The sequence below is a fragment of the Panthera tigris genome, chromosome E2 (genome assembly GCF_018350195.1).
Source record: "Panthera tigris isolate Pti1 chromosome E2, P.tigris_Pti1_mat1.1, whole genome shotgun sequence".
NCBI lineage: Eukaryota > Metazoa > Chordata > Mammalia > Carnivora > Felidae > Panthera > Panthera tigris.
The window spans coordinates 26,183,568-26,205,437 of record NC_056674.1 but is presented as its reverse complement, the minus strand read 5'-3'; the positions used below and the strand labels follow the sequence as shown (position 1 = coordinate 26,205,437).

The following is a 21,870-nucleotide window of genomic DNA, read 5'->3' as shown; positions in this document are numbered from 1 at the left end:
ATCCATGAGCACAGTGTATATTTCCATTTATTTGTGTCATCTTCAATTTCTTTCATCAGAATTTTATAATTTTCAGAGTACAGAACTTTCATTTCCTTGGTTAAGTTTATTCTTAGGTAGTTTATTATTTTTTCATACAATTGTAAATGGAATTATTTTCTTAATTTCTCTTTCTGCTACTTCATTATTAGCTTATAGAAATGCTACTGATTTCTGGGTATTAATTTTGTATCCTGTAACTTTATGGAATTCATTTGTTACTTGTAGTTTTTTGGTGGGGTCTTTAGGATTTTCTATGTATAGTTTCTTTTTTAAATATAAAATTTATTGTCAGACTGGTTTCCATACAACACCCAGTGCTCATCCCAACAGGTGCCCTCCTCAATACCCATCACCCACCCTCCCTTCCCTCCCAGCCCCCATCAACCCTCAGTTTTTAAGAGTCTCTTATGGTTTGTCTCCCTCCCTCTCTAACTTTTTTGTTTCCTTCCCCTCCCCCATGGTCTCCTGTTAAGTTTCTCAGGTATAGTTTCATGTCATCTGCAAATAGTGACAGTTTAACTTCTTTGCCAATATGAATGCCTCTTATTTCTTTTCCTTGTTTGATTGCTATGGCTAGAACTTCCAGTACCATGTAAAATAAAAGTGGCAAAAGTAAATATCCTGGTCTTGTTCCTGATTTTAGAGCAAAAGCTCTCAGTTTTTCACCATTGAGTATGATATTTGGTGTGTGACTTTTTCATATATGGCCTTTATTATGTTGATATATATTTCCTCTAAACCCACTTTTTTTGGGAGTTTTTATCTGAAGGATGCTGGATTTTGTCAAATGCTTTTTCTGCATCTATTGAGATGATCATATGATTTTCAGCCTTCATTTTGTTGAGGTGGTGTATTATGTTTATTGATTTGCAAATAATGAACCATTCTTGTGTCCCCAGAATAAAACCCACTTGATTGTGGTGAATGATCGTTTTAATGTATTGTTAAATGGGGTTTGCTAATATTTTGAGGATTTTTGCATCTATGTTCATCAGGGATATTGGCCTTTCTTCTTTCTTTCTTTCTTTCTTTCTCCTTCCTTCCTTCCTTCCTTCCTTCCTTCCTTCCTTCCTTCCCCCCTCTCTCCCCCTCCATACCTCCCTCCTTCCTTCCCTCCCTCTCTTTTTTGTGTTCTTTGTATGGTCTTGGTATCAGGGTAATGCTAGCTTCATAGAATGTATTTGGAAGCTTTCCTTCATCTTCTATTTTTTGGAATAATTTGAGGAGAATAGGTATCAACTCTTCTTTAAATATTTGGTAGAATTCACCTGTGAATCCATGTGGCCCTGGACTTTAAGTTTTGGTAGTTTTTAAAAAATATATTATTACTGATTTAATTTTATTACTAGTAATTGGTCTGTCAAAAATTTCTATTTCTCCCTGATTCAGGTTTGGAAGATTGTGTAATTAATTCTAGGAATTTATCCATTTCTTCTAGGTTGCCCAATTTGTTGTCATATAATTTTTTATAGTATTCTCTTAGAATCTTTTGTATTTCTGTGGTGTCCATTTTTACTTCTCGTCTTTCATTTCTGATTTTAATTATTTGGGTCATTTCTTTTTCTTGATGAGTGTTTATCAATTTTGTTTATCTCTTCAAAGAATCAGCTTTTGGTTTAATTGATATTTTTTCCTGGTTTGTTTTAGTCTTTACATCATTTATTTCTCCTCTGAGCTTTATTATTTTCTTCCTTCTACTCATCTTGGGCTTTGTTCTTCTTTTTCTAATTCCTTTAATTATAAGTTTAGATCATTTGAGTTTTTATTGCTTTTTAGGAAGGCCTGTATCACTATATACTTCTCTGTTAGAACTACTTTTGCTGTGTCCCAAGGATTTTGAACCATTGTGTTTTCATTTTCATTCGTCTCCATGGCTTTTTTTATTTCTTCTTTGATTGCTTCATTGACCCATTGATTGTTAAGTATCATGTTGTTTAGACTCCACGGATTTGTGTTTTTCCAGAATTTTTTCTTGTGATTGGTAGTTTTATACCTGCTGTAATTAGAAAAGATGTGTGCTATGATTTCAGTCTTCTAAAATTTATTGAGGCTTGTTTTGTGGCCTAATATGTGATCTATTCTGGAGAATGTTTCATGTGCACTCAAAAAGAATGTATATTCTGTTGTTTTTGGATAGAATGTTCTTTATATATCTCTGAGGGTCATCTGGTTTAATGTGCCATTCAAAGACACTGTTTTCTTACTCATTTTCAGCCTGAATGGTCTATCCACTGATGTACATGGGATATTAAAGTCTTCTACTATTATTGTATTACCATCAATTTGTCTCTTTATATTCATTAATATTTGCTTTATGTATTTAGGTGCTCCAATGTTGGATACATAGATATTTACAATTGTTATATCCTCTAGTTAGATTGATCCCTTTATCATTATGTAATATTTTGCCATTATAATACTGACATAATTTATCATTATGTAATACTTTGTCTCTTACTACAGTATTTGCTTTAAAGTCTATTTTGTCTAATGTAAATATTACTACCTTGCCAAAGCCCCTGATATTAACCACCATGTATACCACTCCTAAAGGTGGCATGTGGGCATGATGCTCAGGGCTATGCCCAGCTTCTGCTCCAGGGTATTGAGTGCTGCCAGGGGCCAGTGTGCCAGCTGAAGGGTAACTACTCATGATCTGCCTGCTCACTCTCTTGCTGGTAACCTTTATTGGGAAGGTGTGTCTTGCAAAGTCTGAGTTGTGAGACTTTCCCATTGTCATGCATTGAGAAAGAGGATCCCAATGATGGTGATGATGGTAATGATATCAATTAACCAATAAATCAATTAGTCAACTAATTAACCTTTGTGGAGGCAGGAGGCCTTTCAAGTGGTACAGAAACCTAGGGTCCAGTGGCTGGAACTGGCTGCTCCTTGGATAGGGCATGAGCTTGAACTCCATGGAATTCAGAGCAGGAACCAGTTCCTGAAGAAGCTATGTGGTGTACTCTGGTTCCCTGGGAGAGATTCTATCTAGAGTGGGGGCAGTCTGAGTGGGAATGAGGTACAGAGAAAACCCAGGGAGGAGGGTGTGAAATTTTCTCATAGCTTGGGATCTGGACATCTCTGAGTTCCTGCCTACTAACTTATTGACTTTCCTGGATCCCTTGCTCTCAGTCCCCCAAGGAGAGGGACTGGGGTCATGCCCAGTAGGTCATGGGATCCCCAGCATGATGGGGGATCCTGTCCTTTGCAGGATGAGTGGCTGATCTGAGCATCATGGCTACTGAGAGTTGGTTAGGGTCTTGCCCATTAGAGTCCCTACAGGCTGGACCAGGGCTAGAAAGTGCACAATGCTGAAGGATATTCCAAAGGGCTGGGAGGTCTAAGGAACTGAGATCTTATTCCTGCTTGGCCTCTCTGCTCCTCAAGCAGCATTCTCTGTGCCCAATGTCCAAAAGTGTCTCAGGTGGAGAAAGGTTGCTTTCTCCAACCTTGTAGGAGTTACTGGTGGATAGAGGACCATCTTGGCGCAGATGTCAGAATCATCATTAGTAATCACCCCAACATCCTGCTATTATACCCTCCACCAACACACATCTCTTCCATTCACGGTCTTGTATCCTTTGGGAAGCCTCCCACAGTGACCTTAGCCCACACTTGTCACTCCCTTCTCTGACTCCCAAGAGCAGTGCTAGCAGTTGGTGCCCCCAGTTTTGTTTTTCAGAGGTTCCATGTGCATTGATGTCATCTTCCCCTCAAGGCAGGAAGCCTGTGAGGGGAGGGGCCATCCCTGACTCAACTCCACATAAGGAGTGTGGGGATGCCTATGAATCAAGGGGAAACTGTCCTTGGGACATCAAAGATGAAGCAACTGGCCACCTCCCTGCCTTACCCCATTGACAACAGCAATGCCTTTCCAGGCAACCCAGGGAAGAAATTGTGTCTTTTGTTATCACACTGAAATTTCTGTCCACAGGTATCAGCACACGGTTCGTGTCTGTGCCCTCCAGAAGGACCTGAGCAACCTTCCTTATGGAGACCTGACTGAGGTGAGCAGAGCTGGGAGCTCAGCTCCACTGCAGTGGCATGGCAGCATGGCTGCCCAGGTGGAAAGGGGGAGGCTGACAGGCCCCAGTTCCATCCACATTTAGATGCCCTGGAGGACAGAAAGGTCCCAAGAAATGTGAGACCAGCCAGGTTCTACCATCCTGAATTCTCCATCTTGTTTTATTCTTGGGGGATTATTACAATGGATGTGGTACCAACTCCACCTGTGTTGGGTTCAGCATTGTAACTCCTGGGGCCATTCCCAGTCTGCCTATTATCTTAGAAAATGTTTCTGTTGGAAGCTGCTTCCTTATCTCATGGGCTGGCTCTGTCCTCTAAAGACAGAGGTCCAGGGGTGCTGCATTGTGGCTGGAGTCTCAAGGGCCCCTTCTTGCCTCATTTTCTCTGCCCTCCAAACATTACTCCCAGCTGCTTGTCCCAAGAGCTGCCTGGGTCCTTGGTGGAGTCTGCCAACTCGGGTGACTTGGGTGGGGAGAAGTCACTGTGCCATCTTCCTGTCTCCCGATCCCAGTGTGTCCTCTGCTTAGTCTCCACACTTTGCCAACCCCCTAAAGGATACCAGAGAGCTAAAGCATCTTGAAGAAAGACCAGTTTGGAACACATTGCCTTTCTCTGCTGGTGCCCTTAATGTGCCTGTGTCAAGGAAATGGTCACCACAGCCATCCTGGCCTGGCATTCAGGACCTCTCTTGCTGCAGTCCTGGCCCACCTTCCCAGGGTTTGCTTCTACTCATCCCTACCTGCCCACCTAAGTGTGCACTTGCCTTCTAGCTTTCAGACCTCTGTTTTTGCTATTGTTACCACCCTTTGAGTTCTAACCCCAAATCCACCCCCTGGAGGGGGAGACTTCCCTTTCTTGAATCTTGTGGACTGATGTAATTTGCCCCAGAATACTTGGCTTATGCTTCTCAGTTGGCATTTGTTAAATCCTGCTTTGCACCATTATTATGTGTGTAACTGACCAGGCCTCCACTTTCTGCTAATATGTGAGCTCACAGTAGATGGGAGACTTTTTTGGTCCAGCTTCATATGTCTTTCCCCAGTGCTCAACCCAATGCCTGGCTGAATATAATGGGGGTTCACTTTGGGGTCAGTTGGACAGAATAACCTATAGTAGGCTATCTACCTTTTCATCTCTTCTACAAATACTCAATGAGTGCCTGCTCTGGGTCAGGTGTGGTGCCAGGCCTTACAGATATAGTGATGAACAAGGTAGACATGCCTTCTGCCTTTGTAGAGCTTAGAAATCCTAGTGGGGGTTGGGAGTTGATCCACAAGCAAGCAAATAGAGACCCCCCTTGTCCATCTGCTCCCAACCTCTTCTCCCTCCTGTTCACCTGTCCACTCTCCCAGATCTTTCTGCTCAACAGTTCCCTTTGGTGTTAGTGGTCAAGACATAGCCCCTCCCTATGGTATATGCACCAGAATGGGGCTGTTGTAAGCTAGGTCCCCCCCACTCAACATTGGAACGAGTTTTTCCCCTAGTTGCCACCGTCCACCAGGCTTTCTGCAGAAGCAAATATTCTACTTCCCAAGGCATATGATGCAGTCCAGGGTCCTTATAAGGGGTGGATGAGCTGGGACATAGTAATGATCAGAAGAGTCTTGCGAAGCTTCAAGAAGTTCTTGCTCCCTGAGGACTGCAGGGTGGGGTTGGAGCCTAGAGATGGGCAGTAGTATTGCTCCTGTCTACAGATTGGGGAGCGGGGCCTCAACCTCTCTGGGGGACAGAGGCAGAGGATCAGTCTGGCCCGTGCTGTCTACTCGAACCATGAAATCTACTTGCTGGATGACCCCCTGTCAGCAGTGGATGCCCACGTGGGGAAGTATGTCTTTGAGGAGTGCATCAAGAAGACGCTCAGCGGGAAGACCATCGTTCTGGTGACCCACCAGCTGCAGGTGACTGGGACTGGCAGGATCCATGAGGCCATAGGATGGGTGTGGCACCTAATGCTCACAGAGTCTTCTCTTCTGCCTAAACCTGCCTCTCCCATCCGAGGTTGTCTTCACCTGGACAGGGTCAGGGAGGGAGCAAGGTGTGTAGGTTACATTCATGATTCTCCCAAGCCATCCCATCTTTCATATAGCCCTGCCTGATCCTCTCTGTGCATGGCTCCTATTGGTCCTAACTTTGGATTCAGTGGGGCTGAGACCTTTCTTTACTAGAAGGTAGATTCTCCAGGAGCAGTGGACCCCTATATATGGGGTGGACATAGGGCACCTCTTCCAGCTCTGGACTACTGATGGTAGGGAGATGGAAAGCCAGGTGGAAACAATTCAGACTCACCCTTCCTCCAGCAAGGACTGGGTGGGCCAGAGGCCAGGAGGTCCTGGGAGTGGGATAGGGGGCCCAGATGTCCCTGGTATCACTAACCAGGGGGAAAGGCTGGAGACCAGGACTTTCGGGCTAAGGCAAGACTCTTCTCCTTGCTCAGAGCCACTCTCTCAGGCTTAGGAACATGAATCTTGCTGAGGGGTTACTGAGCTTGCCTTGAATGGCTTGGCAGGTTGGGGAAAGTTCTCACAATGTCAACTTCATCGAGGGTTATGAATGCCTTGATGAATCAAAGGAATCCAAAACTCCCCTCCACTCTGAGACAAACCAGATTTCCCCCTGACTCTTCCTCTCCACAGTGAGCCCCTAGAGGTGTGTGGTATGTTCGTGTATATCTGTGTGTATATACATGTGTACATCTCCTGCTGGAGGAGAGATCCCACAGGAGTGACCTACATTGAGAGGACTGTTGGAGCAGAAATCCTGTTCTTTCCTCTCCTACCACCTATGGGGAAAATGTTCAACAGGGGCCTGGTCTGGGGGTAAGAAGCAGACCTCATGGCCTTTGCATGGGTAAGTCAACCTAGGGAAGGGGGAGGCAAATGAGGTTTCCATGGCTACAGGATGTTCTGGCCAAATTTTCTAAGATCTTCTATCAGTGTCTAGAAGGGCCAGCTTGAGAAGAGGGAAATTTTTTAAAGACCTAGGAAAACTGTTTCTTCCCATTGCTGTAGCTCTGCTTCCAGCCTCTTTGCTGAGGATTGGAGTTCTCAGAATAAACTCCAAGCATCTGAATTTTGGGTTCCCTCTGAGTGGGCTCAATCACCTCTGGGAAGCATCCAGTGGAGCTGGTACAGACAAGTTCCTCAGCTGGCCAGTCATCAGAGTGGAGGAGAAGGTTGGATTTCTTCTGGACCCCCATGAGGCCAGTGGAAATGGGGTCTCACCCAGCCAGGGTGCTAAATGTTGTAACCACAGCTCTGCACTGTGAAGGTCCAATTCTTGGAGACCACCTGTAGTGGGGAAGGCTGTCTTCCTGAGGGGTTCTGGGTATCTGGAGGGGGACTTGTGGCCCCTGACAAATGTGGGCCATGGCTGTCCTTGTAGGAGTTCTGACTGGGGAGTCATCACATCAGACTGTTGGAGTCTTTGAACCTTGATGACTAATAGCATGACCCCAGGCAAGAAATATCTTTTCCCCAGGCCTTAGTCTCCTCAAAGAGTCTACCTTTCTCCAAGGTCATTGTCCCTCACTTTTTGAGTGTTGAAAAATGCAAGCATCCACAAGATGGCACTGGAGTCTCAGTCCAGCTGTCCATTGTTAGGGAAGAGGGGGCTCAGAGCCCCTGAACCAGAGCCCCTGGGTTTTCTAGAACATTTCTCTGCTGCTTTTACTTTTGGGCCCATAGCCAATCTGGACGCTTCCCAGGGCTTGGGCTGGACAATTGTTCTTCTACTTGAGGAAACAAATGAAATAAGAGCTGCGGTTGCCACTGAAATCTAACCCAGGGTCCGATTTTGTGAGTTTGCAGAACAAAGCTGCTCAAATCATGCAGGATCTCACTGGTGTGAACTGGGGAGGGAGGGTGCTCACTAGCCAGAGGACCTTCACCAGGAGCTCCCTTGGCTGCAATGTGGGCCCTCACAGGTAGAAAAGGCTTTGGGGCTGTTGCAGGCCCCATACCAATGTCTCAATTTCCATATCTGGAGAATGGACTGGTAACAAACCTGCCACTTCCTTACTGGCTTGTGGGAGATTGAGAGATAAGAGACAAAACAAGATCAGGCTTTGAAAGGTAAGAAGATGCTGTATAAAGGCTAGATGTTATTTTCAGGAAAAAGAACCTCTCAGAGAGAGTCTCAACTGGACATTAAAAGCCAGTCTGTTCCTGCTTTGGCTGTCTGGGAAAGTGGACAAGAAGCTGAGTCATTAGTCCAAGGGAGGCAGAAAGGCTGGAGCTGTGCAAGCTGTCAGAATGGCTGTCATTTGGCCTTTTGAGCACCTTCCCCATTTCCCCAACACCCAATGGGGAGAGCAATGACCAAATGTAGCCACTTCTCTCAAGCTTCTAATCAAGTACATGAAAAGCTGATTTGACCATGGGTAGATCCTGGGTACAGGGAAAGACTTCTGGCCTGTATTGCAAAGGCTTCTTTGGGCAAAACTGTCTTAAATCTCATAGCATCTTGCCCCTGTATGAGGGACTTTCTGAACTTAGATGGGTTGACCTGACCCTCACTCCAAATGGGAGGAAACCCCTTTTAGCAGAACTCTTTGATTTCAAGAGTGATATGCAAATGAAGGGAACTCAAACCAGGAAAATAGAAGTGCTTTGGGCAAAAAATGTGGGATGCCATATTAAATGTAGTTATATTTTTATTGTACAGATAAATCTGGTGTAAATTCCTGAGGCCAGGGGGTATGGCTTGGTGGCCGGGAACTGTTCCATGTTCTGCTTCTCGTGGGCTAGATGAGGATGATGAGGTGGGCTTGTAACTTTATAGCAGCAGAGTAAGGCTGTTGCTGGGGTCACATTTCCCCTTTCCACCAAACTTCGTCTTGCAGTAACTTGTCAATTTTATATTCCAAATTCCCCTGCTCCCCGATCTGATTTCTTAGCAAGGCAGCTCATTTAGGGAACAGTAGGAAAGGAAGAGTCAATGTGCATCATAGTGACAACCAGAGGCTCCCTTTGTACTTGTGACACCAGTGTTCACTAGATCAGTGCTTCTCAACTGGGGGCCATTTTGCCATTTAGAGGGCATTTGTCAATATCTGGAAACATTTTTGCTTGTCACAACTGGGATGGGGGTGCTATTGGCATCTAGTGGGTTAGAGAGCAGGGAGGCTGCTAAATATCTTACTATGCACAAGACAGCCCCCCCGTTCTGCCCCAACAACAAAGAATCATCTGGCCCTCAGTGCCAATAGTGCCAAGGTTGATAACCTCTGCACTAGAGGAACTTGGAACACCACTGGATGGGAGTTTGGCACCACACTCTTCTCTTACCAGGCAGAAGTTCACTATAGGTCACTTTAATATCTCTGCAGTTCTTGGAGTCTTGTGATGAAGTCATTTTGTTAGAAGATGGAGAGATTTGTGAAAAGGGAACCCACAAGGAGTTAATGGAGGAGAGAGGGTGCTATGCAAAGCTGATTCACAACCTCCGAGGGTTGCAATTCAAGGTAACTCTTTGTACTGGGGTGCAAGAGATGGGGGTCCCTCCTTTGCAGTCTCCAGCCTGGGAGAAGTCCTGTCATTTAGCTTTCAGAAGGTATGTCATTTTGTCTCCAGGATCCTGAGCACATTTACAATACAGCCATGGTGGAAGCCCTTAAGGAGAGCCCCACTGAGAGAGATGGAGATGCTGGTACAATCTGAGTTCGAAACGCTCTTCTCTTATTGCCCGTGGCTCATGAGCAGACACAGATCTCTCTTTATTTCTCACCCTAGTTTTGGATCCAGGAGATGGGAAAGATGAAGAAAAAGAACCTGAAACGGACTCAGAATTTGTAGACATAAAAGGTATTTGCTATTCGTTCCCTCAGTTACATAGTCGTAAATATTGGGTGAGCATCCACCATTCCTGATAGAGAAATGTGGGCACAGTGTATGTCCTTTTGGGCAGCTAGGATTATACAGTTTACCATCACGTGAGCCTAGGGGTTCAACTGCCTGAGTCCAAACTCTGACTCAACCAATTACTAGTTTTATGAGTTTGTGCAAGACACTTGGCCACTCTGAACCTTAGTTTCTTAATCCATAGAATGGGAAAATAATACTACCAACTCCTGGTTCTTACAAAGATTACATGAGAAACTGCAGATAAAATGATTAGCCCAGTGCCTGGCATACAGTAACCCTCAAGAGTAGTTATTACTGTTATTAGTTAGAAAGGTCAAAGCACAGCACATAGATTGATTAAAGGCAAAACACACATAGGAGCTGTTTCACACTGTTTATGGGAAGCGTTGAGAAAGGATTTTGCAGCCGTGAAAAGATTAGGACTAAGTATTCTTCTCTGTGCTGGGCACCATGTTAGTCTGTGTGGACAAAAATATGCCCCTTGTCTCAAGACCTTATGGTCTGGTGGGGGTCACAGGAAAGGGGATAATCAGAGGAACTGGACTCAGGGTAATGGGGATTTGGGGTGGACATAACAAGTCAGGGAGGGCCTTACAGAGGGGAAAACCTGGGGACTGGTCCCCAGAGTTTTCCGGGGTCACTGTCATAAGAAGGTGGGGGCTGGGGGGATTTGGAGTTGAGGGCAGGATGGAATTCTGGGAAGGAAGAGAGGAGAGATGTGGGAGATAAGCATGGTGAGGGTATCGTCAGGCTGCCTCTTCTCATCCCCACCCTGCATCCATTCAACACTTGTTGAGCATCTACCGGGTGCGCTGCCCAGGGCTGGGCACCAAGCAGACAGGGGTCTAGATCCACCACTTCTTTCCTCAAAGTGCCCATAATGAGGTGGCTTTCCAAGTTAGAGCTCTGTTCCTCAATAATGTGTAGCTGGAAAAAAAACCCTCAGTGTATTTAATCAAGTTTAAGATACCATCCATTTTAAGATCACCATCGTTTTATGTACCACTTAGAAAGAAAAATCTTTGCCAATTAGATGATATGGCATACTACAGAATGGAAGGCACATCCTGATTTCAGAGATGTTAAAATGTGAAAAAAAATGTGAGTCTTTGAATTGAAATTTGGCACCATTAATGGTGCTTGTGACAAATGCATGCATGTTTGGAAAGACAGCATATTTTTATCGCTCTGGAGGCTGCCAAGGCTGAAGTGAGGTACTTGCCATCTCTTTCGTGCCTTCTCAGGAAAGCTCCAGGCTGCCCAGGATGTGAGCTCCTGTGACCAGAGTAAATCCTGCTCCTCTTTTCTTTCTCATCCCCCTTCTCTGGAGGGGAAATCGAACATGTGAAATGCTCTGAAAGTTATAGGAAAGGAGCCAGTTAAAGGTGGCAGTGCCCAGCATGCCTGGCATCAGGGCATTTTTTAAAGCACAGCAAGGTGAACAGAGAATCAGCAACATTCCAGGCTGGGCTGGCAGGCTGCAAGGGGATTTGACCAGTTCCTTTTGTGCTCCAGGATGCTGTTCGTTATGCTCTGCCAACCCACCTGGGCATCTCATTTTACAGGCCCGGGGAGAAACACAACGAAAGTCAGGCTGAACATTTCAAAGAAGCACAAAGGTTCCCAGGCAGAGGGTACAATAGTAGCTTTATTCATGGAGGCACATTTGAGGTGTGACAGCTATCCCTCTCAGAACAAGATGCAGTGGGTCTGTGTGCAGGGGCAGCCTCGGGTCTAGCTCTATTTATCTCTGTTTATAAAAGCTACGTATGGTGTAGGATTCTGCTTTGGAGCTGGCATTTTCATGCTTCTCTATGAAGAAGAAGAATGGGATGAGTACTCGGTTCTGACTGCTGGATGTTTAGCCAAACATCCCTATACCTCTGGTTTCCATGAGAATTTGATGGTCATTTTCCTTTCCCTTTGGAAAGTGGAGAGGACTTGGGGCAGCCACATGGATGGAATCAGGAGCCCATGCAGTGGCTGACCAAGGAGATGCCCTGGGTTTCTTCTTTGAGGCGTGAGCTTTGAGAAGACAAGAGCCACCTGGTTCCTGGTCACCCTGCAGTAACTGCTGTGGGTGCCTTTAGCACTTCAGCGCATGTAGCCTGACTCCCAGCTGTATTCCTTTGCCCAGGGGCTCTCTCTGGAAACTGCCAGCCTCAGGTCAAGCTAGAAGTGCTGGCAAATTAACCCCCCTGCAGGGAGGAGCCCTGCAGTGGCCAATGGGAGTTGTAGAAATATCCCAGATCCCTCTGGTCAGGTGAAAAGCCTGCTCCACACTGGCTCTGACATTTCTCTACATGAGATTAAGCTCCAGTTGTCCACAGGGATCTCTGACTTGGTGATCCCTTGGTGAGATGCCTTTTTGTTGCTGCCTTTCCTTCCCTTTCCTACTCCCTCAAGCTCCTGAATAAGCTGCATGCACTCATACCCTCTTCTTAGAAACAGCTTCTGGAGAACTAGACCACAGCAATCCATATCCCAAGGCTGAGCACATAGTAGGTGCTTAATAAACATTTCTTGAAAGATTGAAAGCCACTTGTCTTACAGGGCTGTGATGAGAAAATAACACAAGAAAAAGTGTGTTGGGAATTTCAAAGCATAGGATAAATGGAAGGAGGGGGTGGAACTGCCGCCCCTTCTGATGGTGGTGTGGGGTATGCAGGAGAGGTGTGCCTGCCCCTCTGGGCTCCTGCCCTACCAGCAGGTGACACAGGACTTGTGTCTGTCTCTGTAGTTCCTCTGCACCAGCTCGTCCAGACTGAATCCCCTCAGGAAGGAACCGTGACCTGGAAAACGTATCACACGTACATTAAGGCTTCTGGAGGTTTGATATAAAACAACGGGTTTCTTGATTTAATTTGCATTAAAAAAATCCGTCCTCAAACTGTTGGGTTCACATTTTATAATTTCCTTGACAATTACTCCTTTTATGCTGGACCCATTTGTCAATGCTTTTATTCCACACTTCCCCCCATCTCCTCCTCCCCGGGCCTAAAAATCTGAAGTCTGATAATACAGCCTTTTAAATGGAATCACCCTTTATCTCCATTAAAGCTGCCAGATGCTATTTATTGAAACTGAATGAACAGCAGCATGAACCAGCCATGGTTCTTCCGCACCTCGCTGCCTCATGACTGAGTACAGCAGCCATCCGCTCATAGCCTGCCTTCGGTGCAAGATTCCCATCTCAGTGTGCAAATACCTTAAACTTTTATTTCTTGTCTCTCCCCAGCAAGACGGTTTTTTTATTTGTTTGTTTGTTTGAAGAATATCAAGTTGCTTCTATTAAGGTGCATTTGGTGGTTTTTGTCAATATATTGGCAATTTGGACCCATTTTCCAACCAGGTAGAACACACGTCCCCATTGGGGTTCAGGGTCTCAACACCCAGACTTGTGGTAGTAGCCTGGAAGGTGGTTCCCAGGGGCGGGGACCCTGTTCCTGCAGGCTTTGAATTTCCCATCAGGGTTGGACCCACAGCAGACTCCTCCTCTGTAACTCTCTGGACCTCTCCCCTCCTCTTGTAGGGTACCTTCTCTCTCTCTTTGTGGTGTCCCTCTTCCTCCTGATGATCGGTAGCTCTGTCTTCAGCAATTGGTGGCTGGGTCTCTGGCTAGACAAGGGCTCACAGGTGAGTTTCCCTTTGGCCTTGGGGAATGTTGAGTCAGTTGATGGATAGTAGGAACACACACAATGAGCCTGCCACTGCCCCTTTCCATGAAGTTGAGATCAGCTGCCTACACAATTCAAGTCCTGAAATCCCCTTTGATTTTTTAAGACAAGCAGGGCATCTGGATTTCTCTGTGCCACCTTCAGATTTTAAAGGATTAGCTAAGAAGATTGTGGTTGTGCCAGGCAAACTCAGCATGTCTGTGGAGTCATGCCTGTGTAGGACAGAGTCAGTCTTGCAGCCTCCACTGTGAGGCACCTCTCAGGAGGCCCTGGAGGGGCCCAGGGAAACCTAACATGGACTTTAACCTTCCTGCCTCTGAACATATACTGGCATCTTATTGTTGACACTGTGGGTGTCTGAGTGTTCCTTCTCTTTCTGCTCTCCAAAGTCCCTCTACAGGAATGGGATATGCAAAAGCCAGATTTAGTCCCTGGCTGTGCTGCAGAAGCACCGTGTATCTTTCTGAGACACTGGGTATCTGCCACCCAAGGCTCTTCTCTAGACCGCAGCCCCACCTGGGAAGGACTGATAAGTCTGCTCTTGCTGGAGCTTGCTAAAAACTCTCCTAGCTTTTGGCCGATGGCTTCTAAGCTTTCCTGGAGCCCCTGGGAATGCTGTGGGTGCATCCTCCAAGTTTACATTTTGGTATAGTGCTGTTGCTATGACAACCAAAGTGAGAAGGCATTGGGGAGACATAGGCAGGGGAGAAGTCACTACAGCTCTCCCGGAGGTTGGCACAGCTTCCTGGGGTCATTCCCAAGGGGAGAAGCCAGTGGGTGCCCTGCACTGTGCAGGAAGAGAGCCATCTCTGGAATATTCCCCCAGATCCTCACTGGCTCATGAAGAGCTCAAGGTTTCTGGTCTGGATGGAAACTCCTCCTAGGTGTGGTGCTTCCTCAGTGAGCCAGCGCCATTGGCTAATTGAGCATGCAGCAGTGATGGCAGACCCAGGTGTTTGCCTGGCCCCCCCAGACACTGTGGGCACAACCTGATGCATAGTGAAGTCTCCTCAGTTCAAGCTGGGCCTTTCATCAATTAGCTCCCTAGGGATGCTTTTGCTTTTATGGGTGTTCATCCATCAGCTGTCACCTCTGGTTTACATTTCCGCTATTGCTGTAATCAGCAAAATGGCATTTAGAAGAAAGATGCTTGTTTGCTCCCCAAAGGCAGTCTTGACTTTCAGCACATGGCTCAGAGAAAAATGGAACTGCCAATTTCTCGGGAGGAAGAGATGGCTTCTCCCCAGAAATGTTAGCAAAAATGTGTGTTCTATGCCCCCCACCCCCAGCAGGATGGAGCTGCATGTGGTCTTCTTGAATTTTCCTAGAGTCCTGTGGTTCACCAGTCTCCCTCCTCCCCACCAGAGACTTCAGGGCAGTGGACCAATGCCTTCCAAGGTGCCCCTTAAGGAAAGGAAAGGGAGGGGGTTGTGGAGCTGGTCCACCCTACAGAGAGACCCCCCACAAATCCCTAAAGGTCTGGTGGCTTCTGCCAGGCAGGTTCCTGATACCCTGTCCTGTATGGGCTGCCTGAGGGCTGTTCAGCTAGCCTCTTGGCATCCAGAGTTCCTGTGCTTCTGTAATCTTCCTGGCCCAATATCACCTCTTGTCTCCTGAGGTGTAGCTAGCTTCTGGGACAGAAACTATCTGTCTGCTGTGCCTGCCTGGTTTGTCTGTTTTGCTTTTCCCACTGACTGTGCTGAGACTTATAAATCAGGTACCCCTTGGGGGCTGACCACCCAACAGGAGGACCCATGCAAAGTTCCGAGGCCCTCAGAGGGAAGTGACCTGATTTCTTAGCAATTATGTACCCCTTTTTAATTTCTTCTCTCTGGAAGGATCCTCTGGGAAATTCCCATTTTCCTGACAGTTTACCAATTCTTGGTGCTTCTTCTGTTTTTCTCCAAAGATGACCTGTGGACCCCAGGGCAACAAGAGTGCATGTGAGATTGGCGCAGTCCTGGCAGACACTGGGCAGCATGTGTACCAGTGGGTATACGCAGGGAGTATGGTGTCTGTACTGATGTTTAGTATCATCAAAGGCTTCACCTTAACCAAGACCACACTGATGGCATCCTGCTCATTACACGACCAAGTGTTTGACAAGGTACTGCTCTCAGGGCCTGCAAACGAATCCAGTTTTTCAGTCAATAGCTTTTATTGAGCACCTATGATACATCAGGTACTGAGCTGGGCTCTGGGGACAGACATGATGCTCAAGATGCTTACAGTGATGTCTGGGAAGCTTCCTAATATGTACTATCAACTGTGAAGGCAACTCCAGGGACTGAGGGAATGTGTCATGAGCCCTCAGGCTAAACTAGGGGTGGAGGCAAATGTGGTCAGGAAGGTTTTCCTGAGAGCACTGCATTGGAACAGACATGTACAGGCCAACAGGACATCTCTAGCTCCAAAGACCCCTGAGTACACTGAGGGCCTTAAGAAGTCCTTCTGGCTGCCTTCTCATTCCACTGCAGCAGTAGGCATCAGCCACTATTGCCAGGGCCCTGGACAGAGCCCAGAGGTGTGGCTCATAATTTGAGGGCAGACAGACACAGGGGCACTTGACTTTTTATTGCTCCAGAGCACAAAATCCCACCCTCCTCCAGAGGTACCCCAGGCTGCATCCCAGGCTTGGAGGGAGGCCCAATCTTCAGGGGCTTTCCCTGGGGTTCCACACCGAGGCTGAATCTTTCCCACAATCCCTCTCATTCATGGGGGCCACAAGAATGGGGAGCATCCTCACCTTCCCAGGATGGCCTGGTACACTGGGTTGGGCCCTGGAAAAATGCTCAGGCTGCTCAAAATATCCCAGCCCCAGCAGAGTGGCCAGGCTTTACTAAACTCACACCTCAATGTGGACTCTCTGACTTTATCCACAGATCTTAAAGAGCCCAATGAGCTTCTTTGACACGACTCCCACTGGCAGGCTAATGAACCGTTTTTCCAAGGATATGGATGAGCTGGATGTGAGACTTCCATTTCACGCGGAGAACTTTCTGCAGCAATTTTTTATGGTGCTGTTTATTCTTGTGATATTGGCTGCTGTGTTTCCTGCTGTCCTTTTAGTCCTGGCTGGCCTTGCTGTTGGCTTCTTCATTCTTTTATGGTAGGTCAATGCACTATTTAAAAAGGAGCACATGAAATCTTGACATATTTGGTTAACTCTGCACAATGACTGGGTAGTGTCAGGTGATGCTGAGTCCCTGCTATCTTCTCTGAATGGGGAGGATCATATTGATTTTTAGTGGTGATGAAATGCCAGGTGCTATGCTCAGTGGTCTTGCATACATCTGACATTTTAGTCTCAGAGCAACTCTGAGAGGTGGGCATGAATGGGGAGGTTAAGTCTGTGGTCCTAGGCGAGGAAACTAGTAACCATGCTTGTTGTCTGCTGTTATGCTGTTGACCATGGGGCTCTCTCTGGCGTCCTGCTGCTGGAGAAGAGAGGTAAGACCAGTCCTTAGTCACTCTGAGCTTTGGGAACTAGCCCCCACCCTAATCACTGATATGGATAGAGAAAGGCCTCAGGCAGCTAGGCACTGGGGAGTCCTACTGAGGCTGTGCCTCATTTCCACTTCCTCACCCACGTTGGAGGGAAGCAGGAGGGTGGATTGACCCCAGCCTTCAAGGAACCCAGCTCCTCCCTGTTCCTGGAGAGAGTTGGAGTTCTCAGCAGGCAGCGTGGTGGGTATTGTGTAAGGCCAAAGGCTTGGAAATCAGAGAAATTTGCCAGAGCCCCAGCCCTCCTGCAAAACTAGCTGGAAGACCCTGGGGAAGCCAGAGAAATACTGCAAGCTTGTGTCTTCATCCCTAAAGGTAACCATTAAAATATACATCTCACCTGTGCCAGGGGAGTCTTGTGAGGATCAAATGAGACTGTAGAGCTATAAGTGGCTTACAAATTAGAAAGGGAATACAGTTGACCCTTGAACAACATGGGTTTGAACCACACAGGTCCACTTATATGTGGATTCTTTATATATATATATATATATATATATATATATATATATATATATATATACAGTACCTTATTATAAATGTATTTTCTCTTCCTAATGATTTTTTAAATAACCCTTTCTCTTCTTTATCTTACTTTATAGTAAGAATATAGTATATAATACATATAAAATATGTGTTAATCAACTGTTTATGTTATCAGTAAGGCATCTAGTCAACAGTAGACTATTAGTAGTTAAGTTTTGGGGGAGTCAAAATTGTTATAAGCAGATTTTCAATTGCACGGGGTGGGGTGGGGGTTGATGCCCCATCCCTTGCATTGTTCAAGAGTCAACTACACAGTGTTATAGAAATGTTTCCATAAAATTCAGCAATATGTTTATTCCACTCCTAGATGCACAAAGTCTTGGGTTGGATGCTGAGGGTCTTAAAGAGGGTCCCCTAGTTGTAAGGGATTCAGCTCCCAAATCCTAGACCTGCCTCTACCCATAAGCAAGGTTGTTTTCATCCAGGGACACCATGCTCAGAGCTGAGTTTTTAGAAATATCATTTTGGCCAGTGTGGAGGATGGATGGAGCTATGGAAAGATCAGGACAGGGCTATGGGATGAGAGACTCTTGAAATGTAGGGTCTGAATGAGAGTTGAGACAAGTGGCAGCAGTGGGGACAGAAAAGATTTATGAATCATTTCTGAGATGGTCTTTGGGGTTGGGGAATGGGAAATGCCAAGGATGGGTCCAAGATGGGGAGCGATGTGAAGAGCGATGTGAAGGTGATCTGGGAAGGGAGTGATTTGGGTAATCAAGATTGTGGGCTCACTGTTGGATATTTCAAGTTCGTGGGTCAAGTCCATAGATGGTGCCAACAGATAGTGGGAAAGGAGGGTACAGGGGTGCATCGGGGCTGGAGAGGTGGATTCTGCATCCTTGGCTTCTGTGCAGGAGCTGGTGTGACCTTGGGAACTGGAGCCCTGGGCTCTCTCTTTGGTCTCCCACTGTCCCCTTGGTGACTCCAGGAAAGGTCACATGGCCTCACTGTCCAGCCTCAAGGATTTATTGTGGTGACCAAGTAAAATACTTTCTGCAAGTCCTTTGCAAAGATAAAGCATGTCTTGGGCACCGCTTCTTAAAATGGACTCCTTGACTTGGCGTTCATTTTTGTAATCCCTGTGTTTGTCTGACCGTTGTTCCTGTCTGTTCTCCTGTTTTATACTGTTGTTTTACTTAGCAAAAGGTTTTTCTCTGCTTTGCACCCCTACTTCTTGCTACAAAGATAGGCCAGACCAGGGCTGGCTGTGACTGAATCACCCAAATATTTCCAACTAACTCACTTGAACTTTGAGCTAATGAAGTTTTCTTTCCTCTTCCCTGGGTTTTAGATGAGAGTCTGGAGGGCAGATTAGACTCACTGTCATGGGCCAGCCTGCCAATGTGCATGCCTGTGGGCAGTAGTCTGGAACTCTTCAGGGTCCTGGAGCTTCAACACCCAGGAGAGGATCACCCTGTGGAAGAGTTTGGTTCTAAAGTCAGCTCCTGAGGCTATGATTCAAAATTACCTTTGAAAATGCCTTCAGAAGACCATGCATTGGAGTTGACACACCAGATTTTCCACCAGAATTGGAACAGATCATTTTTTTCTTTGGTTGGGTCCCAGAAAGTGGTTGGCTTGTATTAGAAGCTACACTGTATGAAAATTCCTTGTCTTCAAAGACTGGACCCACATCTCCTGCAGCAAGACACTCATGCTACAAGATGCACTCAAAACTGAGACCATAGCAAGGAATGGCTTACATTTCTGAGAGACATTTTTCTTTTTCTTACTTTTTTTTGTAGTTTCAAGTTTTTATTTAATTTTTTAAGTTTTTATTTCAAGTTTTTATTTAAATTATTTTATGTATTTAGTTAACGTATAGTGTAATATTAGTTTCAGGAATAGGGAAACTACTATGTAAGTGTGAAATATGTAAGTGATTCATCACTTACATACAATGCCCAGTGCTCATTACAACAAGTGCACTTCTTAGTACCCATCACCCATTTAACCAATCCCCCACCTACCTCCCCTCCGACAACCCTCAGTTTGTTCTCCATAGTTAACAGTCAGCTTTATGGTTTGACTCCTTTTTTTTACCCCTCTATATTCATCTGCCTTGCTTCCTAAATTCCACATGAGTGAAATCATATGGTATTTGTCTTTCTCTGACTGACTCATTTTGCTTAGCATTATACTGTCTAGCTCCATCCATGTCATTGCAAATGGCAAAATCTCATTCTTTTTTATGGCTGAGTAATTATCCTTTGTATATATATATATATATATATATATATATATACCACATCTTTATCCATTCATCAGTTGATGGACACTTGAGCTGTTTCCACAGTTTGGCTATTGTAGATAATGCTACTATAAACATTGAGGTGCATATATCCCTTTGATTTAGTATTTTTGTATTCTTTGGGTAAATACCTAGTAGTTCGATTGATGGATCATAGGGTAGTTCTACTTTTAACTTTTTGAGGAACCTCCATACTGTTTTCCAGAGTGGCTGCACCAGTTTGCAGTCTAAGAGGGTTCCCCTTTCTCCGAAACCTTGCCAACATCTGTTTCCTGTGTTGTTAATTTTAGCCATTATGACAGGTGTGAGGTGATATCTCATTGTAGTTTTGATTTGTATTTCCCTGATGATGACTGATGAGCATTTTTTCATGCGTCTGTTGGCCATCTGTATGTCTTTTTGGGGAAAATTTCTATTCATGTCTGAGACACATTTCTGAGACCCCATCTGTCCCTAGGATGGTTTCTCCTAGGGGAGAGTGGCAGGCCAACCCCTTCATCTTAGTTAGATGGCACCCGTCTGACTTAAACTTTGTCTTGAGTGCATAGTCGGACCTGCAAGTGCTAAGGGCAAGCCCTCAGAGACCCCACTTTGTAGTCTTCTTGATTTCCCTACAGCATTTTCCATGGAGGAGCCCAGGAGCTCAAGAAGCTGGAGAATATCAGCCGGACTCCCTGGTTCTCCCATATCACTTCATCCATGCAGGGCCTGGGCATCATCCATGCCTATGACAAGAAAGAGGACTGCATTAGCAAGTAAGTACTGCACTGGGCCCCTGCTCCAGGTCTCCCCACTTCACATCTAACCCTGAATGGGAGGTCCTAGGAACAGATGGCCTCTTTGACTCTGAGAAGGGAAGTCTGGGCTGCTGGGGACTCACCATAAGTGAATTGCTGTCAGAATCCAAAAGGAGTACTTTAGGGTACTAAGCCTTTCTTCCTAGTATCTGGGGCCCCAAAAGTGGTGAGTTCATTCAATGACAACCTCAATGTGTGATTTTACATGTTTTACTTTATGCAGTAGAAGTAAAATTTGCACAATTCAGGAAAGTAGGAGAAAGCAGAAAAAAAAAAGAAAAAAGAAAAAAGAAAAAAAATCACTCAAAGGTCCCTAACTACATCCTATTAATATTTTTATATATTTCCTTCCAGTCTTTTTTTAAAATTTCTTAAGTATTTATAATCATGTTTGTTTCATTTTATTTTTAAATAACATTTTAAACATTATATATCTTATAAAATTTTTTTATTTTTATTTTTTTTTCTATTTTTGAGACACAGAGAGAGAGAGACAGAGAGCAGGGAGAAAGGCAGAAGGAGAGAGAGAGAATCCTAAGCAGACTTCACACTCAGTGTGGAGGCTGACGTGGGGCTTGACTCTGGGATTCCATGACTCTGGGATCATGACCTGAGCTGAAATCAAGAGGTGGACACTCAACCAACTGAGGCATCCAAGCACCCAGTAAAAATAAAATTTAAAGGCCATATTATATTTCACTTAATGGATACACACCTCTTTTCTTCTTTTTAAAGTGTGGGGACTAGATGAGTAAATTTCTCTGGAGTCTTCCAGCTCCAAAGTTCTAAAACACAGTATAAATTGTATCGACCATGTAGGCTCACTGTAGTAGCAAAGACTTCCAAGTTTTAGGGACTTAACACAATACATATTTATTCTTCTTCAAGTCACAATTTAAAGAGCATCCATAGGGTAGGGGAAAGGGATTTTGTTCCACCTAGGGCTTTTCCATCCTGAGGGCTGTGGGGGGGGGGGTCTTCTCTATGATCCTCTGTGTCTAACTGGAGGATAAGGTAGGAGAGGTGGGTGCAGGATCCCATGGGAAATTTTTATGGGTTAATTCCAATGAAGATACTTATCATTTCTGCACATTCATTGACCAGATTTCATTCACATGTACTCACCAAACTGCAAGGGAGGCTGAGAAATGTAGTCCAGTTGT

General features: G+C 45.5%; 1 protein-coding gene across 10 annotated transcripts in view; it reads left to right on the top strand.

The window, feature by feature from the left end:
• LOC102959837 (ATP-binding cassette sub-family C member 12) overlaps positions 1-21,870 on the top strand; it is a 95,535-nt gene that overhangs the window by 58,636 nt on the left and 15,029 nt on the right. For 6 of the 10 annotated variants that reach the window (XM_042969684.1, XM_042969686.1, XM_042969681.1 and 3 more), the window contains 11 exons: positions 3,980-4,052; positions 5,766-5,969; positions 9,398-9,532; positions 9,642-9,717; positions 9,801-9,872; positions 12,673-12,762; positions 13,171-13,284; positions 13,465-13,568; positions 15,519-15,716; positions 16,492-16,718; positions 20,528-20,665. In XM_042969684.1, the coding sequence (XP_042825618.1) occupies positions 3,980-4,052; positions 5,766-5,969; positions 9,398-9,532; positions 9,642-9,717; positions 9,801-9,872; positions 12,673-12,762; positions 13,171-13,284; positions 13,465-13,568; positions 15,519-15,716; positions 16,492-16,718; positions 20,528-20,665 (1,431 nt within the window). The remainder of the gene's footprint in view (positions 1-3,979; positions 4,053-5,765; positions 5,970-9,397; positions 9,533-9,641; positions 9,718-9,800; positions 9,873-12,672; positions 12,763-13,170; positions 13,285-13,464; positions 13,569-15,518; positions 15,717-16,491; positions 16,719-20,527; positions 20,666-21,870) is intronic. The other 4 variants (XM_007096702.2, XM_042969682.1, XM_042969685.1 and 1 more) reach the window with 3 other exon arrangements.